General features: G+C 49.5%; 4 protein-coding genes across 7 annotated transcripts; 3 read left to right on the top strand and 1 right to left on the bottom strand.

Annotated features, from left to right (window-relative positions):
- The first annotated feature begins 222 nt into the window (after positions 1-222).
- On the top strand, positions 223-2,444 carry LOC101755644. Its single transcript, XM_004979908.3, has one exon. The coding sequence runs from the start codon at positions 427-429 to the stop codon at positions 2,260-2,262; it is 1,836 nt and encodes a 611-aa protein (XP_004979965.1). The 5' UTR covers positions 223-426; the 3' UTR covers positions 2,263-2,444.
- A 1,236-nt stretch (positions 2,445-3,680) lies between these two features.
- Positions 3,681-8,118, top strand: LOC101755236. Its single transcript, XM_022828873.1, has 3 exons — positions 3,681-6,888; positions 6,978-7,570; positions 7,651-8,118. Exon 1 carries the CDS (start codon positions 4,159-4,161, stop codon positions 6,307-6,309), a length of 2,151 nt encoding a protein of 716 aa, XP_022684608.1. The 5' UTR covers positions 3,681-4,158; the 3' UTR covers positions 6,310-6,888; positions 6,978-7,570; positions 7,651-8,118.
- Positions 8,119-8,290: 172 nt separating this feature from the next.
- On the bottom strand, positions 8,291-11,694 carry LOC101754435 (stachyose synthase). The gene is made up of 3 exons (XM_022828940.1): positions 11,395-11,694; positions 9,202-11,323; positions 8,291-9,044 (listed from the first exon to the last, which is right to left on the bottom strand). The coding sequence occupies exons 1-3, from the start codon at positions 11,571-11,573 to the stop codon at positions 8,472-8,474; spliced, it is 2,874 nt and encodes a 957-aa protein (XP_022684675.1). The 5' UTR covers positions 11,574-11,694; the 3' UTR covers positions 8,291-8,471.
- A 4,204-nt stretch (positions 11,695-15,898) lies between these two features.
- LOC101753766 (putative receptor-like protein kinase At4g00960) lies at positions 15,899-21,030 on the top strand. Of its 4 annotated transcripts, none has more exons than XM_022829429.1 (10): positions 15,899-16,394; positions 16,683-16,849; positions 17,197-17,802; positions 18,432-18,484; positions 18,947-18,999; positions 19,148-19,245; positions 19,708-19,936; positions 20,027-20,267; positions 20,372-20,531; positions 20,638-21,030. In XM_022829429.1, the coding sequence occupies exons 3-10, from the start codon at positions 17,386-17,388 to the stop codon at positions 20,875-20,877; spliced, it is 1,491 nt and encodes a 496-aa protein (XP_022685164.1). In that variant the 5' UTR covers positions 15,899-16,394; positions 16,683-16,849; positions 17,197-17,385; the 3' UTR covers positions 20,878-21,030. The 4 variants fall into 4 exon arrangements, with proteins under 4 accessions (XP_022685164.1, XP_012703468.1, XP_022685166.1 ...); XM_012848014.3 differs by having other exon boundaries at positions 19,873-19,936; XM_022829431.1 differs by having other exon boundaries at positions 16,683-16,830.
- Positions 21,031-22,308: the final 1,278 nt, after the last annotated feature.

Raw genomic sequence — 22,308 nt, forward strand, 5'->3', positions numbered from 1 at the left:
CCGAGTGTCGAGGGAAAACACTCGACAAACTTATCACTTCGTCGAGTGATGAGAGTATGATATACTCGTGAAAGGAGTAAAAAAGAGCATATATTGTTAATACACTCGCCGGCTGCAGGAGCCGGCGAATCCTACGTTACGATGACCCAATATTTTCTTAATTCTCTGTCTTTGTTTACTCGTGTCAGGAAGTGGCTGCAGGCCCATGGATATAAACTAGAGGCACCTTGGAAGGAGATGGACGTGACAGCTTCCTAACCACATTTTTAACATTATTTCAACACTTCATGATCGCAGACTAACTCAAATGTTTGCTTGGAATGAAGCAGCCATGTCTGTTCCTCAAGGCTACTGCAAGTGATCACTGAGTGAGTAGTGACAGTCTGCAAAATCTGCATTGCACGCATACACTGAGCAAATAGCGCCATGGTGTTCGCGTTCGCCGCCGGTAATGGCGTGGCGGCGGAGGTGCTGACGGCGCGGTTTGCCCGGCAGGTCCTGTGGGGGCGTTGGTTCACGCTGTTTGCGTGCCTGCTGATCCTGTCGGCGTCGGGCGCGACGTACGCCTTCGGCATCTACTCCCGTGCGATCCGGATGTCGCTGGGCTACGACCAGCGCGCCGTCGCCACGCTCGCCTTCTTCAAGGACCTCGGCAGCAACGTCGGCGTCCCCGCGGGGCTCCTCAACGAGGTGGCCCAACCGTGGGCCGTGCTCGCCGTCGGCGCCGCCATGAACCTGGCGGGCTACCTCATGGTCTACCTCTCCCTCGCCGGCCGCGTCGCGCGGCCCCCCGTCTGGCTCATGTGCGCCTACGTCTGCGCCGGCGCTAACTCGCAGGCGTTCGCCGGCACGGGGGCGCTCGTTACCTGCGTCCGGAACTTCCCGGAGACACGCGGCGCCGTGCTCGGCCTGCTCAAGGGCTACGTGGGGCTCAGCAGCGCCATCCTCGCGCAGGTCTACCTCGCCCTATACGGCGGCGGCGACGCCAGGTCGCTCGTCCTGCTCATCGCCTGGCTCCCCGCTGCCGTCTCCGTCGTGTTCCTCGGCACCGTCCGCGTCCTGCCTCCGCGCCGGCCGAGGCAGAAGGGCGGTGGTGGAGGAGGCGACGGCGTGTTCCTCTGCTTGCTCTACATCTCCATCGCGCTCGCGGCGTACATCCTCATCATGATCGTCGTGCAGAGGCAGGCCACTTTCTCGCGCGACGCCTACGCCGCGTCGGCCGCCGGGCTCCTCCTCCTCCTCTTCATCCCCTTCGCCGTCGTCGTCAGGCAGGAGTACCGTATCAAGAAGGAGCTCGAGGAGTCCCTACGAGCGGCGCCCACGACGGTGGTGACCGTCATTGATAAACCAGCCGCCTTGCCAGTGCCAGAGATGCCGGCGAGCACAACCGACACACCGCCATCGTCTTCCTGCCGCCGCTCCTTCCTGAGGCACACGTTCACCCCGCCGGCGCACGGCGAGGACTACTCCATCCTGCAGGCGCTGGTGAGCGTGGACATGCTGATCTTATTCGTGGCCATCGCCTGCGGCGCCGGCGGCACACTGACAGCGATCGACAACATGGGTCAGATCGGGCAGTCGCTGGGGTACCCTCCCAAGAGCGTCGACGCCTTCGTCTCCCTCATCAGCGTCTGGAACTACGCCGGCCGCGTCGCCGCCGGGTACGCCTCCGAGGCGCTCCTCTCCCGGTACCGGTTCCCGCGGCCGCTCGCGCTCACGGCGGTGCTCGTCGCCTCCTGCGCCGGCCACCTCCTCATCGCCGCCGGCGCGCCACGGGGCACGCTCTACGTGGCGTCGGTGCTCATCGGCTTCTGCTTCGGCGCGCAGTGGCCACTGCTTTACGCAGTCATCTCCGAGCTGTTCGGGCTCAAGCGCTACCCGACGCTCTACAACCTCGGCGCCGTCGCGAGCCCTGTCGGCGCCTACGTGCTTAACGTGCGCGTCGCCGGGAGGCTATACGACGCCGAGGCGGCGAGGCAGCACGGCGGGGCGCTGCCCGGCGGCGGTGGGGACAAGACGTGCGTCGGCGTGGAGTGCTTCAGGAGGTCGTTCCTGATCATCACGGCCGCCACGGCAGCCGGCGCCATCGTGTCGCTGGTGCTTGTGTGGAGGACGAGGGAGTTTTACAGGGGCGACATTTATGCCAAGTTCAGGGATAATGCGGCTGTAGGCGAGGAGTCACTGGGTGGTGGTGGCGTGGCGGCGGAGCAGCGTCCTGGTCGAGGAGGTGGTAGTGTCAACGGAGAGCAACGAAATGGCTAGCTAGGTGCCTGAGTTGATTTGGTCAAAATTCAGTACCATGCTCCGCCAAATCCAGTTGACTTGGGCAAGGAGGTAAGTTTGGTTTTATCGAGGTTGGCACACAGCTCATTTTTATAATGAACTTGTACGAGTTTTAAAGCAATAAAATAGGGTAAAAATAAACTGGCTAATTAGACCCATAATATTTTCGACTGCAACCACTTGCACCACAGCTTCCTTCTCTATCACACACACACTACTTCTTCTATCACACCTATCTTCTCTCTCAAACACACGCTCATGGTCAGCACTTGCGTGCTCCTCCACCTCCCATCGCCGACATATTTTCTCGCCAGAACATTTCATGCACTCCAACACCTTGAGGTGCTCTAATACTCCACTATGAAAAAACACAACAAATAGTGTGTGAAAAATTCAGTAAAAATATGGATGAATAGAGGATGCAACGATCTATGTACATGCAAAGTTTGAGGATAAACAAAACTTTGTGCAAGGAGAAACAAAAAGGAGAAAACTCGTATGTAATCTGGTCGGGTGCACTGTTCATCTTGATCCGCAACCTGCATCTATTCATACACCGATTTCTCTTTTTTATTTCTCGGTGCACAAAATTTTGTTCATCCTCAAACTTTACATGAACATAGATTGTCGCATCCACTATTCATCCAAATTTTTCGCTGAGTTTTTTCGCACTATTTGTTGTGTTTTTTATGGAGTACGGGAGCACCTCAAAAAATACTGATTATGAGTCCATGTCTCTACCTTCAATACTGATCCTTTATTCTCTCTCTCTCTCTTTATTCTTTCCTTGAGCTGTGCCTTGTCTCGCTGTTAGCAGTTGTCTCTACCTTCAAAAACTAATAGTGCACTGCTTTTAGTAAAGGGGAAAAATACTGATTATGAGTCTATGTCTCTACCTTCAATACTAATCCTTTATTCTCTCTCTCCCTTTGTTCTTTCCTTGAGCTGTGCCTTGTCTCGCTGTTAGCAGTTGTCTCTACCTTAACAACTAATAGTGCACTGCTATTAGTAAAGGGGAAAAAATACTGATTCTGAGTCATGTCTCTACCTTCAATACTAATCCTTTATTCTCTCTCCCCCTTTCTTTTTCTTTCCTTGAGCTGTGCCTTGTCTCGCTGCGGACCACTGTTTTGGTTTCGAATTTTTCTTGGAGGGCACTGCAATTCGATTATGTTTATTAAAGCAATCCATGCAGCGTTTGAGGTTTTGGACAAAAGATTCTAATTATTGAGTTCAAATTTAGACAAAATTTAAGTGAAGGACATATTTAGAACTAATCTCTATTTGGATAAATCCAATATTAATTTGGAGCCAATTTTTCGTTTTAGGAATGGAAATCAAGCAATTCAAAACTAGGACCAAAATCTATTTGGTTGGTTTGTTTGACCACCTATGAGCACTACCCAAAGTGTTAGTCTATCCTACTCCTGCTAACTAGAAAAGCCACATAGAGTACACAGCTGCGACCCGTAGCAGAAAAGGCCATTACACAATTTCTTCAAATTAAATTACTAAAATTTATTTCATCTGAAATAGTAAGAACTTCACACGATACAAAAACAAAACTAATTTTTTCCACACCATTTATATCAAAAGGGACTGTCTATATGTCACACGGGTGAAACAGAGGCTTCCCTAACTCAAAAGTATAATGTCCTCCATGCCGTAAAGAAGAAATGGTATATGTCCTCCATGTAAAAGGAAAGGTATACTATTCCTTCCTTCCTTGAGAATAATGTGGTTCTTCAGCGAATGGAAACTCTTTGCGTCCTTTGTTCTTTCCTTGTGGTATGCATCCTATAAGAACCGTTGCTGCACACGACGAGTTGCTAGTTCCTACCCGAGTAGCCTCACCATCATCGTCATCATCTTGTAATGGATTCTTCACTAATCAAGGCCTTCCTTCTTCTCGCCGCGGTCACCGTCCACGCCCCGCTGTTGATGGGGCTCAGCTCGCGGCGGCGCGGCAGCGGCCATCCGGTGCTCCGCTTCTTCCTCTGGGGTGTGTCCGCCGCGCACACCCCACTGATGTCCTATGTCCTCTGGTTCTTGACCTCGTCCCTTTCCTCCATGAAAGAAAGTGACGACCAAGACGAGGGGGGGCTGGGGACCGAGATCTTCATCATGTATATAATGCTTTCGGTTGTCCTCATCCAGTTCCTCAAGGCCAAGACTGACATGGCAGCTCTGGCCGTGGCCGCGGTCACCTCGCCCGTGGCCGGCGACGACATCGATAGCCTAAAGATCCGGCCATCCATGGAGGGCGTCATCAACGGGGTCTGGGTGGCAGGGCTCGTCATCTACAGCATCTTCCTCCACGCAAAGGGAGCCATCATCGGCACAGACTATGGATACATGATCATGCTAATTGTGCCACTATGGGCTCTTGGTGGTTGCAGGATGTTGCTCAGGTTCGCCGCCTACCGCACGGCGACGAGCTCCTTCGCTCTTGGACGCAGTGTGCAGCTCATCAGTGGCTACATGGCGTACCTCCAGCAAACCGGCTGCTTCGAAGCTGAAGGGCAGGTCCCCCGTCTGATCGTGACGGGAGAAAGGAACCGGGACGTGGAAGAAAGCCCAACAGGGCACCGTGTCAAGCTTTCTGTTCTGGATGATAAGCGTAGTAGGCTGGTCACACTGGACCGAGTGTGGTTAGAGAGAGACCTGAGGCCGGAGCTCAAGGACCTCTGCCTCTCCTTCGCTCTCTTCAAGTGCCTGCGCCGGCGGTTCGCCGGGCACCGCCTCGCCGAGGCCGGCTCTACCTGGGCGTACCATTTCTTCAGCGGCGGGCTGCTGGGCCGGCAGGACGACCACGAAAGGATTTTCCGGGTCATCGCCGGCGAGCTCTCATTCGCAAGGGATTTCTACTACTCCCCTCTCCCCATGGCCTCTTTGGGCACTGTCTTCGCGGCTCTCCACTTCTTTCTGTCCTTGCTGGTCTCCGCTTACCTTGTCTTCCTGCCTCTCCTGCTGATACTCTTGGGTTTGTTCCCAATCTTTGGACTGCTTGCCCTTGTTGTTGCTGCGGCCATAGTGGTCACCGAGATCTCAGAGATGGCCGCCGGCGTGCGCTCTAAGTGGACCAAGATAAGCATCATCAGCCACTACATGAGCTGCCGGAACCGTTGCGTCCGGAGAATCTTCTCCTGTCTTCTAAGACGCAATAAATCCCCAAAGTATTGGAAGGATGAGATTGGGCAGGCCGAGCTGCTAAAGCCAAGCCATTTCTGCGACCAGCCATGGGCTCGCCTCTTCAAAAACCTCTTCATCCGAAGGAAAACCCGTCACAAGCCCGTGATCAAGGTTCCTCCAGAGGTGAAGGCCGCCGTCCTCGCCTCCTTCAGGAGCTGCGGTGGCCGGCTGAGCGGCGGCACCGCCACGCTGCGGCGCCGGTGCATTGACGTTACCTGGGCGAGCCAAGGCGATGAGATCACAACGACCACCGACGTTCTCCTAGTGTGGCACATCGCCACGAGCTTCTTTGAGATCAGGTGGTCTGCTTCTTCTTCCTCCACACGCACAGCCAGCATGGTGGTCGCCCAAAGCTTGTCGCGCTACTGTGCATACCTGGTCGCAGAAGCTCCAGACCTGCTGCCAGACGACTCCGCTTGGACAAAGCGCCGCTACGAGGCGGTGAAGAAGGGCATAGAGGAGGCGTCCAAGTCTAGCAATGCTGTGCCAGAGTCAGGTGTGTATGGACACCTGATAGTTTCCTTCAGTGCTGAGAGTTGCCACGATGTCCTGAACAAAGGCTCGAGGCTGGGAAAGCAGCTGGTGGAGGAGGCCGAAAGGCAGAGATCAGGAGAAGGAGATGCAGAAGATGGAGCTGGTCATGAAGAAGACACGGTGTGGGAGCTCCTTGCAGAGTTCTGGTCGGAGATGGTGCTCTACCTTGCACCGTCCGACAACGTCAAGGTTCACATCGAGGCCTTGCAGCGCGGCGGCGAGCTCATGACGCTACTGTGGGCGCTGCTGGTGCACGCTGGCATCACCGGTAGGCCAGCTCGCTGCGTCCCTGAGCCTTGATAAACACGTGTATAGTATGTGCACTGCTATAATCTAGTCACCATTAAATATAGTGTGTTGGTTTTCCTCCTTAGCTAAGTTTTTTGTTTTATGCTTCAGCTCCACACTATTTTAATTTTTAAATTAGTTTGAATGCAAACTAATAATTGACTATCTATCTTAGCAATTGTCTGCGCTTGATTTTAAAAATATAGTGAGAAGCTTTTTCCTCTTGAGAGACGCCCGAGGCGACCGATACCTCCTTCGATACGCCCGCTGATTCGACCCAATGGGTCCAAGTAACTTTAGATGTTATCACTAATTTTTCATTTGATATGTTCAAAATTACAATAGAAACTAATAATTTATCTTAATCACTTAGGCAGGGGTTGGAGGAAGGTTGGTGGGGGTGATCATGCACGCCATGTGAACGGCATCCTTGGTCTTTTGATTAGGCAAATGTTCCCTAGCCTGGTGCAGTTCGGCGGCACTGTCGAGCCGGCCTACACGTGGGCCCACTACACCACCATCCCCAGCGCCCTTGATCGGGATGGAAGGGTATTCGCCAACATGACACAGCGTGTCAAGGCTGAGCTTTGGGTAAGTCTTTCTCGCACTACATTGCTCAATACATCGCATTGATTGGACATTCTTGAAATAATGACCGGATACATCGTATCTATATGCAGGACTTCTTTAGATGCGAGGAGGGATACGAGGCTAAAGCGGATGATGTGGCTGACAAAGCCGCCAAGAAACTCGTCAACAACATGTGGTACGAGGCGCGCGTCTAAGCCGTTGTCCAATACCACGCAGATATCCTTAGAGTGAGGGTCTCTAAAAGTGAGGCAAGAACCATGAAGCTGACCCTGGAACAATACATGCGGGTAAAAGTGAGGCACATGGTGGCGAGCCTTGCTCCCAGTTCAAGGCATATGCTTTGGCCCACAAGGGCAAGGCAACGGCCGACATCGCCTACAACCCGAAGGATCCGCCCTCGGCGTACAGCAACGCGACTGTCCACAGCCGCCTCGATGGATACACATCGATGGCAAGGAAGGTCCATGGCCCAAAGTACCATCCGAGTGCCCATGACCTTGATGGAGAAGTGGTCATGAGGGCGGGAGGAGGCAAGAAGCATGGCCGGTTCTAGATTGGTGACGACACAATCGATATGGCCAGTACTCCCACTCTCTCCCAGCTTTGAGCATGGAGCATGAGTTCCAGCCCAGCGATATGCCCATGGCTGAACTCTACACAGTTCCAGATGGAGGCACTCTAGGTTATTTCCATTTTATTCATCGTTCATTGATTTTTACATACTTTTGCATTGCATTGTAACATTGGGATGAAATATTGTAGGTCCAGCTGGAAGAGGAAAGGAGGCTACGGGAGGAGCTAGCGGCGACGATGGAGGCAGAGCGGTAGAGGATGGATGCTGAGCGTCTCCAGATGTTTGAAATGGTGCGGGAGTGTTTACACTGCAATTGGTCAAACTCCGCCACCGATGCCAATCCCTCCTCCTCAACCTGCTCCAAATACTGTTTCCGGCACTTCCTCCTCAACCTGCTCCAAATACTGTTTCCGGCACTGTGAGTCACTTCACAACCTTATAATCACTAGCTAGTACTCTATTAGTAGTCTTGATAAAATGGGTTCTAGTTGTATTTGAGTTGAGTGATGACTAAGGTCTACACTACACTTGCTTCTGGCTTGATAAACAGGAACTAAATATGATTTTTATAAAGATGAAATAATATTTTCCAAATATATTTTGTAGTGGTTTTCCTGTTAAACAATTTTCAATATTCCTAGACCATTTCTTTCTTTCATAGTTTGTAACAAATTTAAATTTTGTAAGGGTATTTTTTATTTGAATCTGGAACAACATTTTTAGTAATGGTTTGTCATGGACTTCTTACTGTCGCATGGACCCATGAGCCTAAAAGAGGTTACACAAACTATAAAATCCTGGTGGAGCATATAGTTGCAACTCATGGTAGAACCAAACCATTACAAAATTTCAACTTAAAAATCATTTCATATGAAACAATACAAATTTCACACAATACAAAAAACACAAATTAATTTGGTCATACAAAGTATATATGAAAAAGGCAAAGAACTACAGAATTACAGGCAGTGTTGGTTGCAGGCGTGGAACAGCACAGTGTTCTCGTCTCCTAGTAGCAGAAGATCACATCAGAGACACCATCTTTCTCCTGCTTCCACGTCACATCAACCATCAGCATCCCGCCATTTCCCCATTCAAATTCAGCCTCACAGCCATCCACCAAGCTCCTCCTTGGCTTCACATCAGAATGTACCAGCAGCCTCCCCGCCCCCTTCACCTTCATTCTCACCTCACCACCACTGCCATACTCCACATCGACGATGGCGCCGCCACAGTTCAGTAAGTTAACCAGCCCAATGGGCGCAAACCGCACTTTGGTGGCACCGCCGATGGTCGTGACCGGAGCAAATGTGAAGAGCTCAAAGGATGATGGCTGGAGGGTGAACTGGATGGGTTCTGAATGTGGCGTCATCAGTAGAAGTTCTTCGGTTTGGCATCGGTAGACTGCATACGATGAGGCGTTGGCCATGGAAGATGTGTCTTCCCTCTGGGTCCACTCAACGTCCGCAGTCCGGACTTCGCCGGAGACTGGCTTGTAGCAGTGCGAGTAGCCTCGGACACGGTGCTCCGCCGGATCCCAACCTGCGCCCTGGCAATTGAAGGCCCCAATGACCCCTCCAAACTGCAAAATTGGACAGTTTCAGGTTCAGACTTAAGATAGAACTACTTGTCAGGAACATTAATTCAAGAACTTAAGTTCCAAATCTGCAAATATCTTGAACTAATATGTTGCCAATGCAAAAGAGCAAAAACAAACTGCAAGAAACTGAGCCGCTGACCTTGTTCAGGTTCCAAATCTTGAGGACAGTTTGTTGATCGAAGAGTGGATTCTTGAAAAGGCAGTCTCTTGTCGGGAGAGCATAGTGCAGGCACCTGGGCACGGTGCCATCAGGGAAGACGAGCCTCCTTAGCAGCTCGAAGTCATGGCCGCCGAGGGAGTCGCTGACGTACACAGGGCCACCGCAGATGGCCCGTGACGCGGCGTGGAAGGCGGCGCAGGCGTGATCGGACTGGAACATGTCCCAGTCCGGGCGGATGAACTGGCCCATCCACAAGCTGTTGTAGGCGCAGTTCACCATGTGAGCTCCCTGCAGCCAGTAGACGCCCATGGGATCGCCATTGGGGTCCTCGAACCAGAAGTCGTCGCCGGCGCGGCCCATGGGAACCTGCCGCGTCCCGAGGAAGAAGAAGTCGTTGCACTGCTGCATGCTGGCGATGATGCCCGTGCCATTGAAGTTCTTGGCGATGGACTTGGAGAGGCCGTCGTAGTAGGCCTTGGCGAGCTCGACGCGCCCGCCGTGGTCCTCGCAGACGTACTCGAGGGTGTGCACGACGTCGACCTTGACGCCGGTGACGCCGGCGCCTGCGAGGTAGGAGTGCATGGACTCGTAGAGGTCACCAGCATGGTCGGGGCGCACGAGCCCGATCCCGCCCTCGACGATGCGGTCCACGGCGAGGTCGTCCATGGTGCCCGCCAGCCCCGGCGACGGCCGTGCCTTGACGACGTGCGCGTCCAGCGCCGTCGCGCCTGGTCGCACCCCGCCCCACCCGCCGCACAGCGCCTGCCACACGTACACGTCGTCCAGCGCCGGGAACCGCCGCCGCATGTCCTTGAGGAACGCCTTTAGCCCCACCTCGCCGCCGTCGCCGGCGCCGGCAGCGCCGTCGTCGTCGCAGAGCTTCGAGAGAACGGCGTCCCGCTTCGCTAGCAGCTGGTCGAGCTCGCGCCGGAGCTCCGCGATCTTGGAGTCGAAGCTCGACAAGTCGGCGGCGGCGCCACCGGCCTGCGCCGCCTTCTTCTTCGCCTTCCCGGCGTTCTCGATCTCAGCGGCCTTGCGCACGACGGCCTTGGGCATGCTCCTGTCGTAGAAGAGCTCCGGCGGGCGGCGTATCAGGGCGCCCTCCCTGTACGCGCGGAAGCGCGCGCACTCGTCGAAGCGGTAGAGGCGCGCGGTCATTTGGTCGCCGCCAAGCACGAGCCCCGGCGCGTCCTTGTGCGGCGGGTCCTCGTCGCGGTTTACGCTCTGCCATCCGTCGTCGATGATGAGGAAACGCGGCGGTAGGCCTGCGCCGGCGAGCTCCGACACGCCCTGCCACACGCCCGCCGGGTCGACGGTGAGGTAGAAGGCGTCCCACGTGCACCACCCGAACCGGTCCGCCATCGCCGGCAACGCCTTCTCCTGTATCAACCTGAACGTGCCGAGGTGCACCCTGGCGGCAAGGTAGGCTTCCTGCATGAGCTTGTAAGGGTCGTCGCCGGCGTGCACGTAGGCGATGCGGCGGAAGTCGGTGCCAGTCACGGCGGTAGACCCACTCTCGGCGCAGATGACGACGCCGTCGTCGTCGTCGTCGTCGTCGTCACCGGGGAAGATGGCGGACCGGAAGCTGCCCTGCACGAGTGGGAGCACGAGGACGTACCCGGCGCCGGCGCCGGCGAGCTCGGGCACCTCGAGGAGCACCCACTGCGTCTCCATCTGCAGGTCCCGGCCGCGGCGCCCCGCCCACGCCGTACTCCACCACGTCTTGAACCGGAACACGCTCAGGAACCTCCTCGGGCCCGGCAGCGACCCCACGCGGCACGGCGCGCGGTCGGTGGCCGCCGGTGCCGTGAAGCCCAGGAACGCGCCGCGGCGGGCGTTCGCCGCGGCCTGCCTGACCAGCTCCGGCGGCGAGTCCGACGAATTGGGGTCGAAGGCCTCGGCGAACGGGGTGAGCGTGACGTTCGCCGGCACGCCCGTGAGGAGCGCGGCCTCCTGCTTGCCGCCACCGACTGTGAGCTCGCCGTCCTTCAGCGAGAAGAGGCACGGCGCGGACGACGCCGGGCCGGGCTTGGCCGCCACGGCGGCGACCTTGGGCTTGGGCTTCGGCTCGTTATTAGGCGGCGCCATTGGCAATAGAAGACTGGAATGTGTTCAGAGAAGAAGATTCAGGCTATGCCAAGAAGAAGGTAGTAGGCTGATGTGCTAGCTGACCAAGCTCCTGGAGGTGTCCGAGCCGATGAGGACAAGGTGAGCGAGCGTGCTCCATGGCGATATATAGGCACGGGACGCCGGAGGAAGAAGACGCCAGCAGCCTCCCTTTTAGGAAGGATCTGGAGCGTGATGACGTCGCGACAGGTGACAGGAGCTTCTGTTGTAGAGCACTTTTGCATTGCTTTTGCGTCTCTGGAAGAGAAGACGGCTCGCAACGGAATGGAATGTGACTGTACTATTTGATTGCACGAACGATTCAGCAGAAAAGTTTTTCAGATCAGGGAGAGGTTGAGACGGGCAAATGAGAGCTCGATGTGTGTTCGTCACCGTGTCGAGCTCATCAGGATGGACGGAGCAGCGTGGTCGGCGGCGGCGTCGGCGTGGACGGAAAGCGGCATGTCCTGTCAGCTGCTTCTCCCGTGTCCCTGCAGCATTGGTTGCAGATCTGTCTCGTTGCGAAGATGGCGACGAAGAGAAATGCTGTGTACGTGTGGACAAATCTGATGATGGAAACCTAGTAATTCTCGTCGTCCACAAGATTTCTGAATCCTCATCTTCGGACATCGGGTAAAATTTGAATTTCCCTGTGCTTTTGGTTCGCCGGATTCGTAGGCAACTCTGTTCTGAATTGACACCGGGATTTCGTTCTGATGCATGATGATGCATCTAGAGCCATCCTCTAGGGCGAAAATATTCAAGCTGAAATAATGCGTTTCATTTGCTGATGCTTGACCTGTCACAGGCATCTAGAACCTACAGTCCTGCACAGCATGGGCCCTCTACTCACAATGCGAGTGTGCACTGGCGTGTCATCCCTGGAACACATTTCGTGGACCCCCATTTCCATCTATCTTTCAACATTTTCTTGCCAACTTTTTGTCTCTGAACATTGACCTTGAGCAGTATTTGTTGCCGAATCACAGTGGAACCATGCACCATCTTGCTGCTGCGGATTCAGTGAGGGCCCAGGAATGCTGATCCAATAGTCGTGTGCGTCATTTTTAAGTGATCATGCTCATTTTCATTGTAACAAAGTTCTTTTCTACAAACGGACAAGTAGGAGATCGATCTACTACTACCTATTATATTGGAAAAGGGCATTGTAACAAAGTATATTTTTGAACAAGTAAGAGATATATGAATCATGTATCTATTATGTTTAGGAAGAGTAGTTAAGCCTAGATGGCCATTGTAACGGTACTACTCTCTGCGTTACAAAAATGTAAGACGTTTTAACTTTTTTCCTAAGTGAAATTTAGAACTCTAATTTTAACGAAGTTTATATCAAGAGCATATTAACAACTACAAAGCTATGACTAGAATCGTTCCATTCCTGGTAAGGGGATGAAAACTCGAGAACCAACTAGATATATTTTTTCATAAAGAGCAAATCCAAGCTACCACTGCACTACTCGAGTTCTCATTTCGCAATGAAAAAGCCCTTTTAGAAGAAAGTTAGAAAAAAAAAAAGTTCACCAGGGTATTTAATTAAGTGAACTTTGTAGTTGTGGTATGAAACAGCATAAACCAATAAAAACTTCCACCCAGTGCATCTACATCCATCTTACAGAGCTGAAGAATAATGGCTCTGAACCTCCACCATGAAATATTTAAATCCCAAATAATTTGGGATTTGCAGCTGCTCCTTTAGTAGTGAGTTGATCCTGTCATCATCAGGAGGAGGATCTAGAACGTACATGCACGCAGCATCAGCATGGGGCCTCTAAACTCTGCAATGTGCACTGCCGTCTCCTGCCTGCATACACACACCATCATGGACCCCAACTCACCTACAATTGCAACTTTTTTAGCCAACCTTTGCTGCTGAATTTCGTGATCCGTTTTCTGAATGTAGGCCAGGCCATGGGTAGCAACTAACATTTGGGCTGCCTGAATTTTAAAAAAATTGATTGGTTGGTTACTGAACCACAGGGGAACCGTGCAGAATTTTAATGGTAGGATAATGCAGGAGGTCGAAGGAGCTGGAGCTGACAGTGACCACCCATTTGGCTCCCAGCTTCAGAAAATGCCAGTCCCTGAGACAAGCGGTTGCTCTGATTGGTGCAGAGATTTCACAAGTAACAAACAACTCTATGATTTGCATTCCCACAAAAGAGTGTAGTCTCAACAACATAATTACTCTATGAAAAGGTGAGATTAAGGGTGCAGTTTCTTAGTGCAGCTCGATCATATTAATTCCTGAAGGCTCCAGACTTGTCTGCAAACTGCAAACCATGTTGCAGATAGTCTTGGCCATTATGTTCTACGTCAAACATCAAGCGAAAGACATTGAAGAAAAAGTGTGTTCTCGAAAGAACGTACATGGCGTGATTTGAAGTTAAATTTCTTTTAAGTGGGGCCATGCATCCACTGAGTACGAACTTAGGAGAAGGCTTAATGAACGCACTACCTAGATAGTAGCTTTGCTAATAAAGAAAGGCACTAAGTACTAACTGATCCCAGTTCTTGCGAGCTCGTTGGTATCCTCTTTTTGCAACTTTAATTTTACTTTTAGTGATGAGCACTTTTTTGCTCTTTTACTTACAATTTTACAGTGGGAGGCAGACTCCAGATCCGACATACAATAGACTCTTCTAAAGTTCGAAAACTTTATTCCATGCTTTCAAACCGGGTTTTTTCAGAAGAACCCCGTGGAAAACCCGCAAAAATTGTAAGTTTGTTTAGTAGGAGCTAAATCTTTTGTAATTCATGTTAGGTGCATCTTATCATATACTATTACTAATTTGAGTGGTGGCATATAAGGGACTTTCTTTGGTTTTATTTGTAGTCATGTGATAAAATTATTTGCACTCGCTGGTATATGAGTGCGTATGCACGTTCTCCACTACTTGTACGAATAATTGAAGTAAAACGCATACTTGAGATTGAGACTGGAGAAATCAAATCGTAAATACTTATGCAAAAGAAAAAGAAAAATTATACCTGAACTCATGGGCCGCGCAGGTCTGTATCTTGGCTGACCAAGTGTCTTGCTGGGCTGGCAGGTCTCTTCTTCTTCCCGCCTACTCTCTTAAATTCGTTATAGGCCTGCTGGGCTGACAAGATCAATGGGCACGGATCAATCTGCCCGGCCCATTAGGTTTTTCTGAAACTCAAGTGCTAAATAAAAGCCCAGGTGCTACTGTGCTACCACTCATAATATGCACCTCTAAAAATGTACTAAAATTTCCATCAAAAATACGAATGGATTGAACTTGCAATGATATAAATTTGAGCTTGAACGAAAATTTGTATGAGGAGGGAAAACAAAAACAAAATTTTAGTGTGTGTATATATATATATATATATCCTCTTCGTTTTCTGAATCTTAGTGGTGCCTGTGGTGATGAAAACATTCACCGTAGGTTTCGCATCGCCATCACGTATTGTCTCCTTTGGCTTTCCCTTCACGTTGTGGTGGATCTCCTTCACCTTCTTATCATTCGCTGCACCACTACCATTTCTGTGCTTGTTGTCATACTTCAGATGCTTGTTGTCATATATACTTGGTATCACTCTTGTGGTCCTTCGTCAGATGCTTGTCACTGCTGGTACCGACCTGCTTGTTCGGCCTAGCGGCGGACCTTGCAGGACAAAGTTTGGGTTAGGTTGGAGCAGAAAACCTAGCTGGTAACGAAGCAAGCGACATAACAAAAAGCATAAACCATGCACCAACCAAAATTTAGAAAAGAGTAAATTTTATAAAATTATATATGATATGGCTCTAGGAGCTAATATTCACTGCTGGTCGTATATTAGGATATCGATAAGCAAGGTCTATAAGGTGAAACTCTGACCAGCAATTTCTATGAAAAATATGATATTTTAACTGAAAGCAATAAAAGTAATAACATGTTATGAAAAGATAGTCTTTCGCCATGAATAGTGTAACAACAACAATCTTGTATTTTCAGTCCACGTTATTTTCATCAGTAGATGCCTGCTATTCGGCATCCTGAGCCATGATCAGCGGATAGCAAGCGGAGGAAGAGGAGGAGGAGAAATGAAGCCAAGTATGTACCTGCCGCCGGTGTCTTTGCAACCGCCCGCACAGTCTGGTTTCGAATATTGCAGCTATTAATATGCACTATGGCGGTATCCCTGTAGTGTACCATGGCGTGATGACAACTGGACGAGTTTATCTACGGCAGTGGTGGAGGGAGGTGCCAGAGCTAGGGGAGGCGGTGGCAGCGGGGGAGTTGGCCGGAGTTGGAGACTCGGGCAGGGGCTGGGACTAGCGGCGGCGGAGGCGCTGGGACTAGCGCCGGAGCCGGGGGAGACTGGAGACATCAAATCGTAAATACTTGTGCAAAAAGAAAGACAGGAAGAAAATTCGTTGAATCTTCATGGGCCGCGCCCGCCGACTGGAATCTGGGCTGACCAAGTGTCTGTCTGGGCTGGCAGGTCTCTTTTCCTTCCCCGCCCTCTCTCTTAAATTCGTTATAGGCCTGCTGGGCTGACCGGGTCAATGGGCACGGATCAATCTGCCGTCTTGCCGCCCGCCGACGCCCTCGCTCGCCGCACTGGAGCCACATTCCACGAACCACGGAAAGGCGGCGGCGGAGCGGAGGTGCCGGCCAGTGGGGCTCTCCTCGGAATCGCCCGTCCTCTCGTCCGCGGAGCGAAGGCGCCGGCGTCGGCACGGCGCCGGCAGGATAGAGTGGGACTTGCTTGTCGCAATGCCTCGCCCAGTCAGGCGTTGACCTCTCACGCGGTGGTCCTCGTCGGAAACGGACAAGAGGGGCGAGCTTTTGTCGGGAGCTTCTGAACAATCTGGGATGGCGTTCGCCCGTTTCTGCGACGGGTGCAATACAAGGTCTTATCCAAATGTTTTTGTACTGCGTATATGCAGGCAAGGGCAAGGTGTTCGTGGAAATGTCACGCAGCACTGGTTCAGAAAGCCAATGTCACGAAGCAAGGACCATGGGCTAAAAGCTTCCGGTTCATGCAGAATCAGCTAGAGCTCCATCCAATATTCATGCGGAATCTCTCTCGTTAAGGTAAGAATCACGAATATGATGCAGTATCCCACTCTGATTCTGATCCCTTTTTCTTAGACCACTCTGATTCTGATCCCTTGTTTGTCATCGTTTAGTTTCTAATAACTACCAAAATGTCACCATCATAGTTGCAACTTGCAACAGTCTTAACCGCAGCGACTTCCAAGAGTGTATTATTAGCTGCTATCCCTTCCTTGTGTCTATGACAGGTGTATGTACACTTTCAGCCTTCATGGTTTGTTCCAGATGCAAACCAAATTCTCTCTCATCCTGCAGTTTTTTTGGTAGGTTCCGGTGGTTCGTGGCGGCGGTGGTGTTCATTTGCATGCGTGCAAGCAAGCGAATGTGTTCATGGAAATGACCCGATCCCTTGGTTTAGAATGGAAATATCGCGCAGCAAGGATCACGCTACAAAGGCTTCCTGTGCATGCAATCGGTGAGGCTCCATCCAACATGTAAGAGGCTCAAAGACACAGCCTTTCAACTGTCAAACATCTGCATTGCATTTCCCCCTTGCTTGTAAGAAAATCAGGTACACCATCACTTTTGATTAGTCAAAAAATAAAAGCGTACACTATCACTTTCAAGTGCAGTATCAGTCTCACTCCCACAATTAATATATATGTATATATATATATCCATGGTTTATATTAGTTCCAAAAAGGTCAACATCATAGACTTGGAAGTCTTCCCTATCTATGTAACTGTATTACTCCTTGTGAACAACTGCTACGCGTGTATGAGCGCTCCCCCTTGGCCATGACTAGTTTGTCTGTCAACATTGCTTCTCCGTCTTTTACAGGACTAGTCTGCCATCAGATGATGGGTGTTACAATCTACCTTGCTCTCTATGAGCTTGTTTCATCCGCTTAGCATGCTGAAGATAGCTTGTTTCACAAAGAGTGCTCTTGTTCTACTTGGGTGAAGGATCTGTAACAAAGCAGTCTGGTGTGGCCATAGTCCTGGAAGCAAGCAGCCCAGCAGACAGAAGATGGACATCGCAAAGCTTGCAGGGGTTGATGCAATCAAGCTTGTCGTCATGATTGTGCAGGCATCTCAGACTGTTCGCCATAACAAGAAGACCTGCCAGCAGCTTGTTCAGCATGTGCAAATAATTGGTGACCTGCTGAAAAAGTTGCAGGCTTCAGAGATGATGCAACAACCAGAGATCAGGAACGGATTGAGTGAGCTCGAGCAGATCCTACGTGAAGCGTACATGCTTGTCACGTCCTGCCAAAACAACAACTATGTGTACCACCTTTTCATGGCTGCGAAGCAGGCAGATCAGTTCCGAGTTCTACAGAATAGATTGAACTCTTGTCTCCAAGTTTTCCCACTCATCAGCCACATCGACACCACAGATCACCTGGACCAAATTCTTGAAATCATACGGCCTCAGCATTCGCAGGTATGGTAATTGGTAGGCTATGAAGTATTTTTTTTTATAATTGGATCAATCATCATTAGTGACTGAAATAGGAGTAGACTGATTAGTTTGTTCCATGAAGGTTTTGTGTGTTGTGTCCACAACAAGGATGAAGCATCTTAAATTGCCATGAGTTAATAAAAAAGAAGCATCGTATACATGCCATGCGCTAGCATGGAGACAATAAAAGCTTCTTTAGGCCGTTCTTCGCCCAAACTATGCTTGAGAAATAATTGAAACTTGAATACCATGTATCTGATTGGCTCCATCCTTACTCTTCATCCCTAAAGAAAAAAACCTGATAGTCTTTATCATTCCTCTTCATCTCCTTTCATGCATACACACTTCTAGGAAACCAATGCACAACTCTGAGATATAAGAAAAGAGAGAATATGCGAAACAAAGTGCATGTGGGAGAATACAAATTTGTATAAAATGGCGTGAAATCACATTATTTACATGGTAATTAATTCTTTCTCATATATGTAAGCTTCCAATGATGCATCGTGCAATACTCTACAAGAACTTGACTTATCCATGTCAAAACTATTTACTTTGAGAAACATCTTTCCAGTTTATTAGTAACCAGACATCTATTTTTGTTATTTCAGGCTGTAAAAGAGGTGCCAAGACTGTTTACAGGTTGCTCATCCTGTGACACCAGGTTAGATAAGTGCAACACATTTAACTCTTACATATATCATACATCGATCGTATGAATGGAAAGTGCATTAATATAAATACATCAGTAAGCAGAGGCAGTGCAAAGGTACATAAACTACAAAAAATGAGTCAAAGTGGATTGTCCCGCACTAGCACTTCCACGTGATAATTCCACTAAAGGAGATCCAATTACCGGAATTGCTTCAGGTACACCTGTCACAATTTTGAATGCCCATTAACCAATTTGATCCCAAGGCAAAGAATGACCTTCCTTTTTCTGCATATTTCTATAAAAATGATGGAAGACTGGCTCACAACAAGATTTCTTGAATTCAGTTTCGAATTTTATTAATCAGCTTTCTACTTCAAGGAGATATTTTGGTGAATAGACCATGCAAACAATATAAAATTCCCAACTTTTTCCTAAATCAAAAGATTATTTTTTTCCTTACTTCAATGACAGGACTGAAGTATATGGTGAAGTTAAAAAGCGCCCTCTCCAATTGAATTGTGCTGGTATGTCCTGTTAAATAGTAATACAATTGTCAGCAACCAGAGCAGTATTTTGAAGGAAACAATAGTAGGGTTTAGGAGTGCCAAATATATTGATCTCGTTGGTCTCCAAAAAAAGGATTGACCTCGATATCTTTTCATTTCATAACAGAGCCACTCAAGTTCAGTTTAACCCAGTTGGTTGATGCTACAAACAAATTCTCCGATCAGAATCAAATTGGACAAGGTAGCTTTGGTTGTGTTTACAAGGTATTTCATCCCCCTCACCACCCCCAAGAAGATGACGCCATATATTGACCAAAGGTTGTCTAGAATATGTAATCTAAATTTATATAAATAGCATTAGTGTTTTTAAGAAGATTTTCTTTCATCTGCATGTTTTACAAGAGTGGTATATAAAAATCTAACAACACGGACTTTGAAAAGTAAAAAAAAAACCTTTAATCAATGGATATGCTTCCTCGCAAAGTTTGGCTTGACTTTGATACACCTTTCCCTCTGCTTTTCATGTGCTTTATGTAATCTTATATTCCATTTTATGCCGTGCCAATTAACAAGAAGATTGAGAAGTCTAGCTATCAAATAGCAATGTAATACTGGAAGATTAAAAACTCCATTGTCATGTTACTCATATAATCGAACTCTTTATTAGTACCCAAATTAGTTTGTTCAAATAAATTGATCTTCATTTGAATATTTGTTTGCATTCAGGGTCAACTGCATGATGGACTTGTGGTTGCTGTCAAAAGATGTTTTCATTTACCTTCTTCACCTAATCAACTGGATGTCCAAGATTTGGAGTTTCAAAATGAGATTTACTTTCTTACGAAGCTTCAGCATACCAATATAGTTAAGCTTCTTGGCAACTGTATGCAGGAAAGTCAGAGGATCTTGGTCTATGAGTATATGGCGAATGGAAGCCTCGATAACTTTATATCTGGCACGTGCTCACTATTTATTACTTCACCTCAGGTTTAGACAATATTTATGTTCTTATTTAGTTAGCCTATTAATTTTAGCATTCCTGCAGGTACTGGAACAGGAAGGTTGTTTCTGGACTGGCCTGCACGCTCTCGGATAATGAAAGGGGTAGCTGAGGGATTGCTTTACCTTCATAAGCATTGTGGACTGCATGTTATACATGGAGATTTAAAGCCAAGCAACATTCTCTTGGACTTGAACTTGCATCCCAAGATTTCTGATTTTGGCTTGGCGAGAACATATAGTCCAGGTGTAGAGGAAGAGTTTGCCGACCGCATAGTAGGATCAATGTAAGATAAGATCCTATCAGATTGATATCATGGTTGTGACACCACAGCAGGCTCTTTCTTCTTTCTAATTGCTTGAGCGCTTACATTTTGTTTGCATGTTTTAGTGGTTTCACCGCTCCAGAATGTAGGGAAAGACGTATTTTCTCAATCAAATCAGATGTGTATGGCTTCGGAGCATTGCTTCTCGAGATAGTAAGTGGACGCAGATGCTTTTCACTTGCAAGTGGAGAATCTGGAGATGATCATGGATTTCTGAATAGGAAGGTGAGTAGCACTTTCAAAACTGTCTCCATCTTTCGTAATAGACATCCAGTATGGACCTTTTAGTTAAACAATCTATGATGTTTTTTTCTTTGTTTTCTTCCCTCAGGCCTGGCGTTTATGGAGAGCAGGAAGATTGATCAAGCTTTTCCATTCACCCCTAGGCAATGAATCCGAGAGGACAGAGATACTAAGATGCATCCAGATAGCACTGCTGTGCGTCGAACAGGACCCTGCAAACCGGCCTACCATGCAGGAGGTTGTTCTGATGCTCAGCTGCCACGATGTTGCACTGCCTATGCCTCAGCGACCAGCTTACCTAACGGTTGGAAAGGCGCGCGCCCACTAATAGGCAGACATCTGATGGGATAAATTCGCAAGTTTTTCAGTTTACCGAAGTGTATGCATAGCTTTGTTTCATGCTTATGAACATTTTGAAGACCCCTGGAAATCCTCAAATTTTTTGTTCAATGAGAGAGAAAGATTCAATTGATTACTTTAAGGTATCTTATTTAGGTGCAACCTTCGATCTGGAACAGACATCTCATGGGATAATTTTGCAAGTTTTTCACGCGTTTGCCAAATAGATTATGGAAATGCTTAAATGTTTTATCTCAGCGCATACTAAAAGAAATAATTAGTGTAGCGCGTCCGGCACACTCCACCAGCTCCTTTTCTTCAGTCTCCTTTCACAGCCTTCTTCTCCCATTCTTCGCCAACTTGCTCCTACACTCCCGTGGCAATCAGGGACATGACATCCTCATCTCCACCAAACTGAAGATCCAGAGATCCACCAATCGGACCAACACTACCGCCCCAGCCAGCATGGAACCCCAATCGACACCTAGCCATGGAGACGCAGTACCGAAGATCTCGGTGGCACTGGCGAGGCAGAATGCGGCGAGGTAGCGGTCGAGGCCGTGTGCGACGGCGAGGTCCAGCAGGCGGTCCGATAGACCCATATGACAAGCCATCTCATTGTGCTAGCATGGAAAGGCCATAAAAAATGTCAATGTTATCCCTGCCTCTCCCTCAAGTTCAACGCCCAGCAGTCCAACACCAGTCCGGCTTCTGTTTCTCCTGTCTCTCTCTCTCTAACCGGTAGGGCCCACCTATCATCTTCTCCAAATCTGGCGCCTCCAATTCTCCGCTGGCGGGTGTCTCCTCGGCGCCGTGGTGGCCGGGGACGGGAAGTGAAGGGCTCTCGCCTCGCGGTTCGCGCCCCAGGACGCCATACCTGCGCGCGGCGCCATGGACGGGACGCGCAGGGCTGCTCCCCGCCTCGCCCGATAGGCTGTCTTCTCTTCTTCCCTTCCTCTCACTCGCTAAGAAATGGGTGGTTCCGTGAGCTTATCGATCGGCTCGGCCTGGGAATGGTTTGGCCCAGTTAAGTGGTGGGCTGGGCTGAAAGTGAAATGAATACAGAAGCCCAGCATCCCGTCAACAAAACCTCACCCGGTGAACATGACACCAAGGGGGAAATTCACATTTGGACGCAAAAAGAAAAACTCAAGGTAACCTGACACAGAAGGGTTCATATAATCATATTTCACAGTGCAAGTGAGTAAAGCATGCACCATTGAAATGAACACATTACAATCACACACAGGATGCTGTATATACAGATCGAGACAGGTGTGACCTGACGCGACAAGTTCCTCTCTAGGTCCTGTGAGAGACACTTCAAAAGCTCAAAGCATCACCAAGCATCACAGGGGCTTGGAACATCTCTGCACCTTTGCCTGTTGTAGTTTTCACCAAAGTGCTGCCCGCCTCCGGC

This window comes from Setaria italica, chromosome VIII, assembly GCF_000263155.2.
Source record: "Setaria italica strain Yugu1 chromosome VIII, Setaria_italica_v2.0, whole genome shotgun sequence".
Classification (NCBI taxonomy): Eukaryota; Viridiplantae; Streptophyta; class Magnoliopsida; order Poales; family Poaceae; genus Setaria; species Setaria italica.

Bases quoted from the DNA above. Each gene is read 5' to 3' on its own strand.
- LOC101755236 (XM_022828873.1), top strand. From the start codon at position 4,159: ATGGATTCTTCACTAATCAAGGCCTTCCTTCTTCTCGCCGCGGTCACC.
- LOC101755644 (XM_004979908.3), top strand. From the start codon at position 427: ATGGTGTTCGCGTTCGCCGCCGGTAATGGCGTGGCGGCGGAGGTGCTG.
- LOC101754435 (XM_022828940.1), bottom strand. From the start codon at position 11,573: ATGCAAAAGTGCTCTACAACAGAAGCTCCTGTCACCTGTCGCGACGTC. The intron at 11,324-11,394 runs GTCAGCTAGCAC...AACACATTCCAG, and splicing joins CGGACACCTCCAGGAGCTTG to TCTTCTATTGCCAATGGCGC. The intron at 9,045-9,201 runs GTCAGCGGCTCA...CCAATTTTGCAG, and splicing joins AGATTTGGAACCTGAACAAG to TTTGGAGGGGTCATTGGGGC.
- LOC101753766 (XM_022829429.1), top strand. From the start codon at position 17,386: ATGGACATCGCAAAGCTTGCAGGGGTTGATGCAATCAAGCTTGTCGTC. The intron at 17,803-18,431 runs GTATGGTAATTG...TTGTTATTTCAG, and splicing joins TACGGCCTCAGCATTCGCAG to GCTGTAAAAGAGGTGCCAAG. The intron at 19,000-19,147 runs GTATGTCCTGTT...ATTTCATAACAG, and splicing joins TCTCCAATTGAATTGTGCTG to AGCCACTCAAGTTCAGTTTA.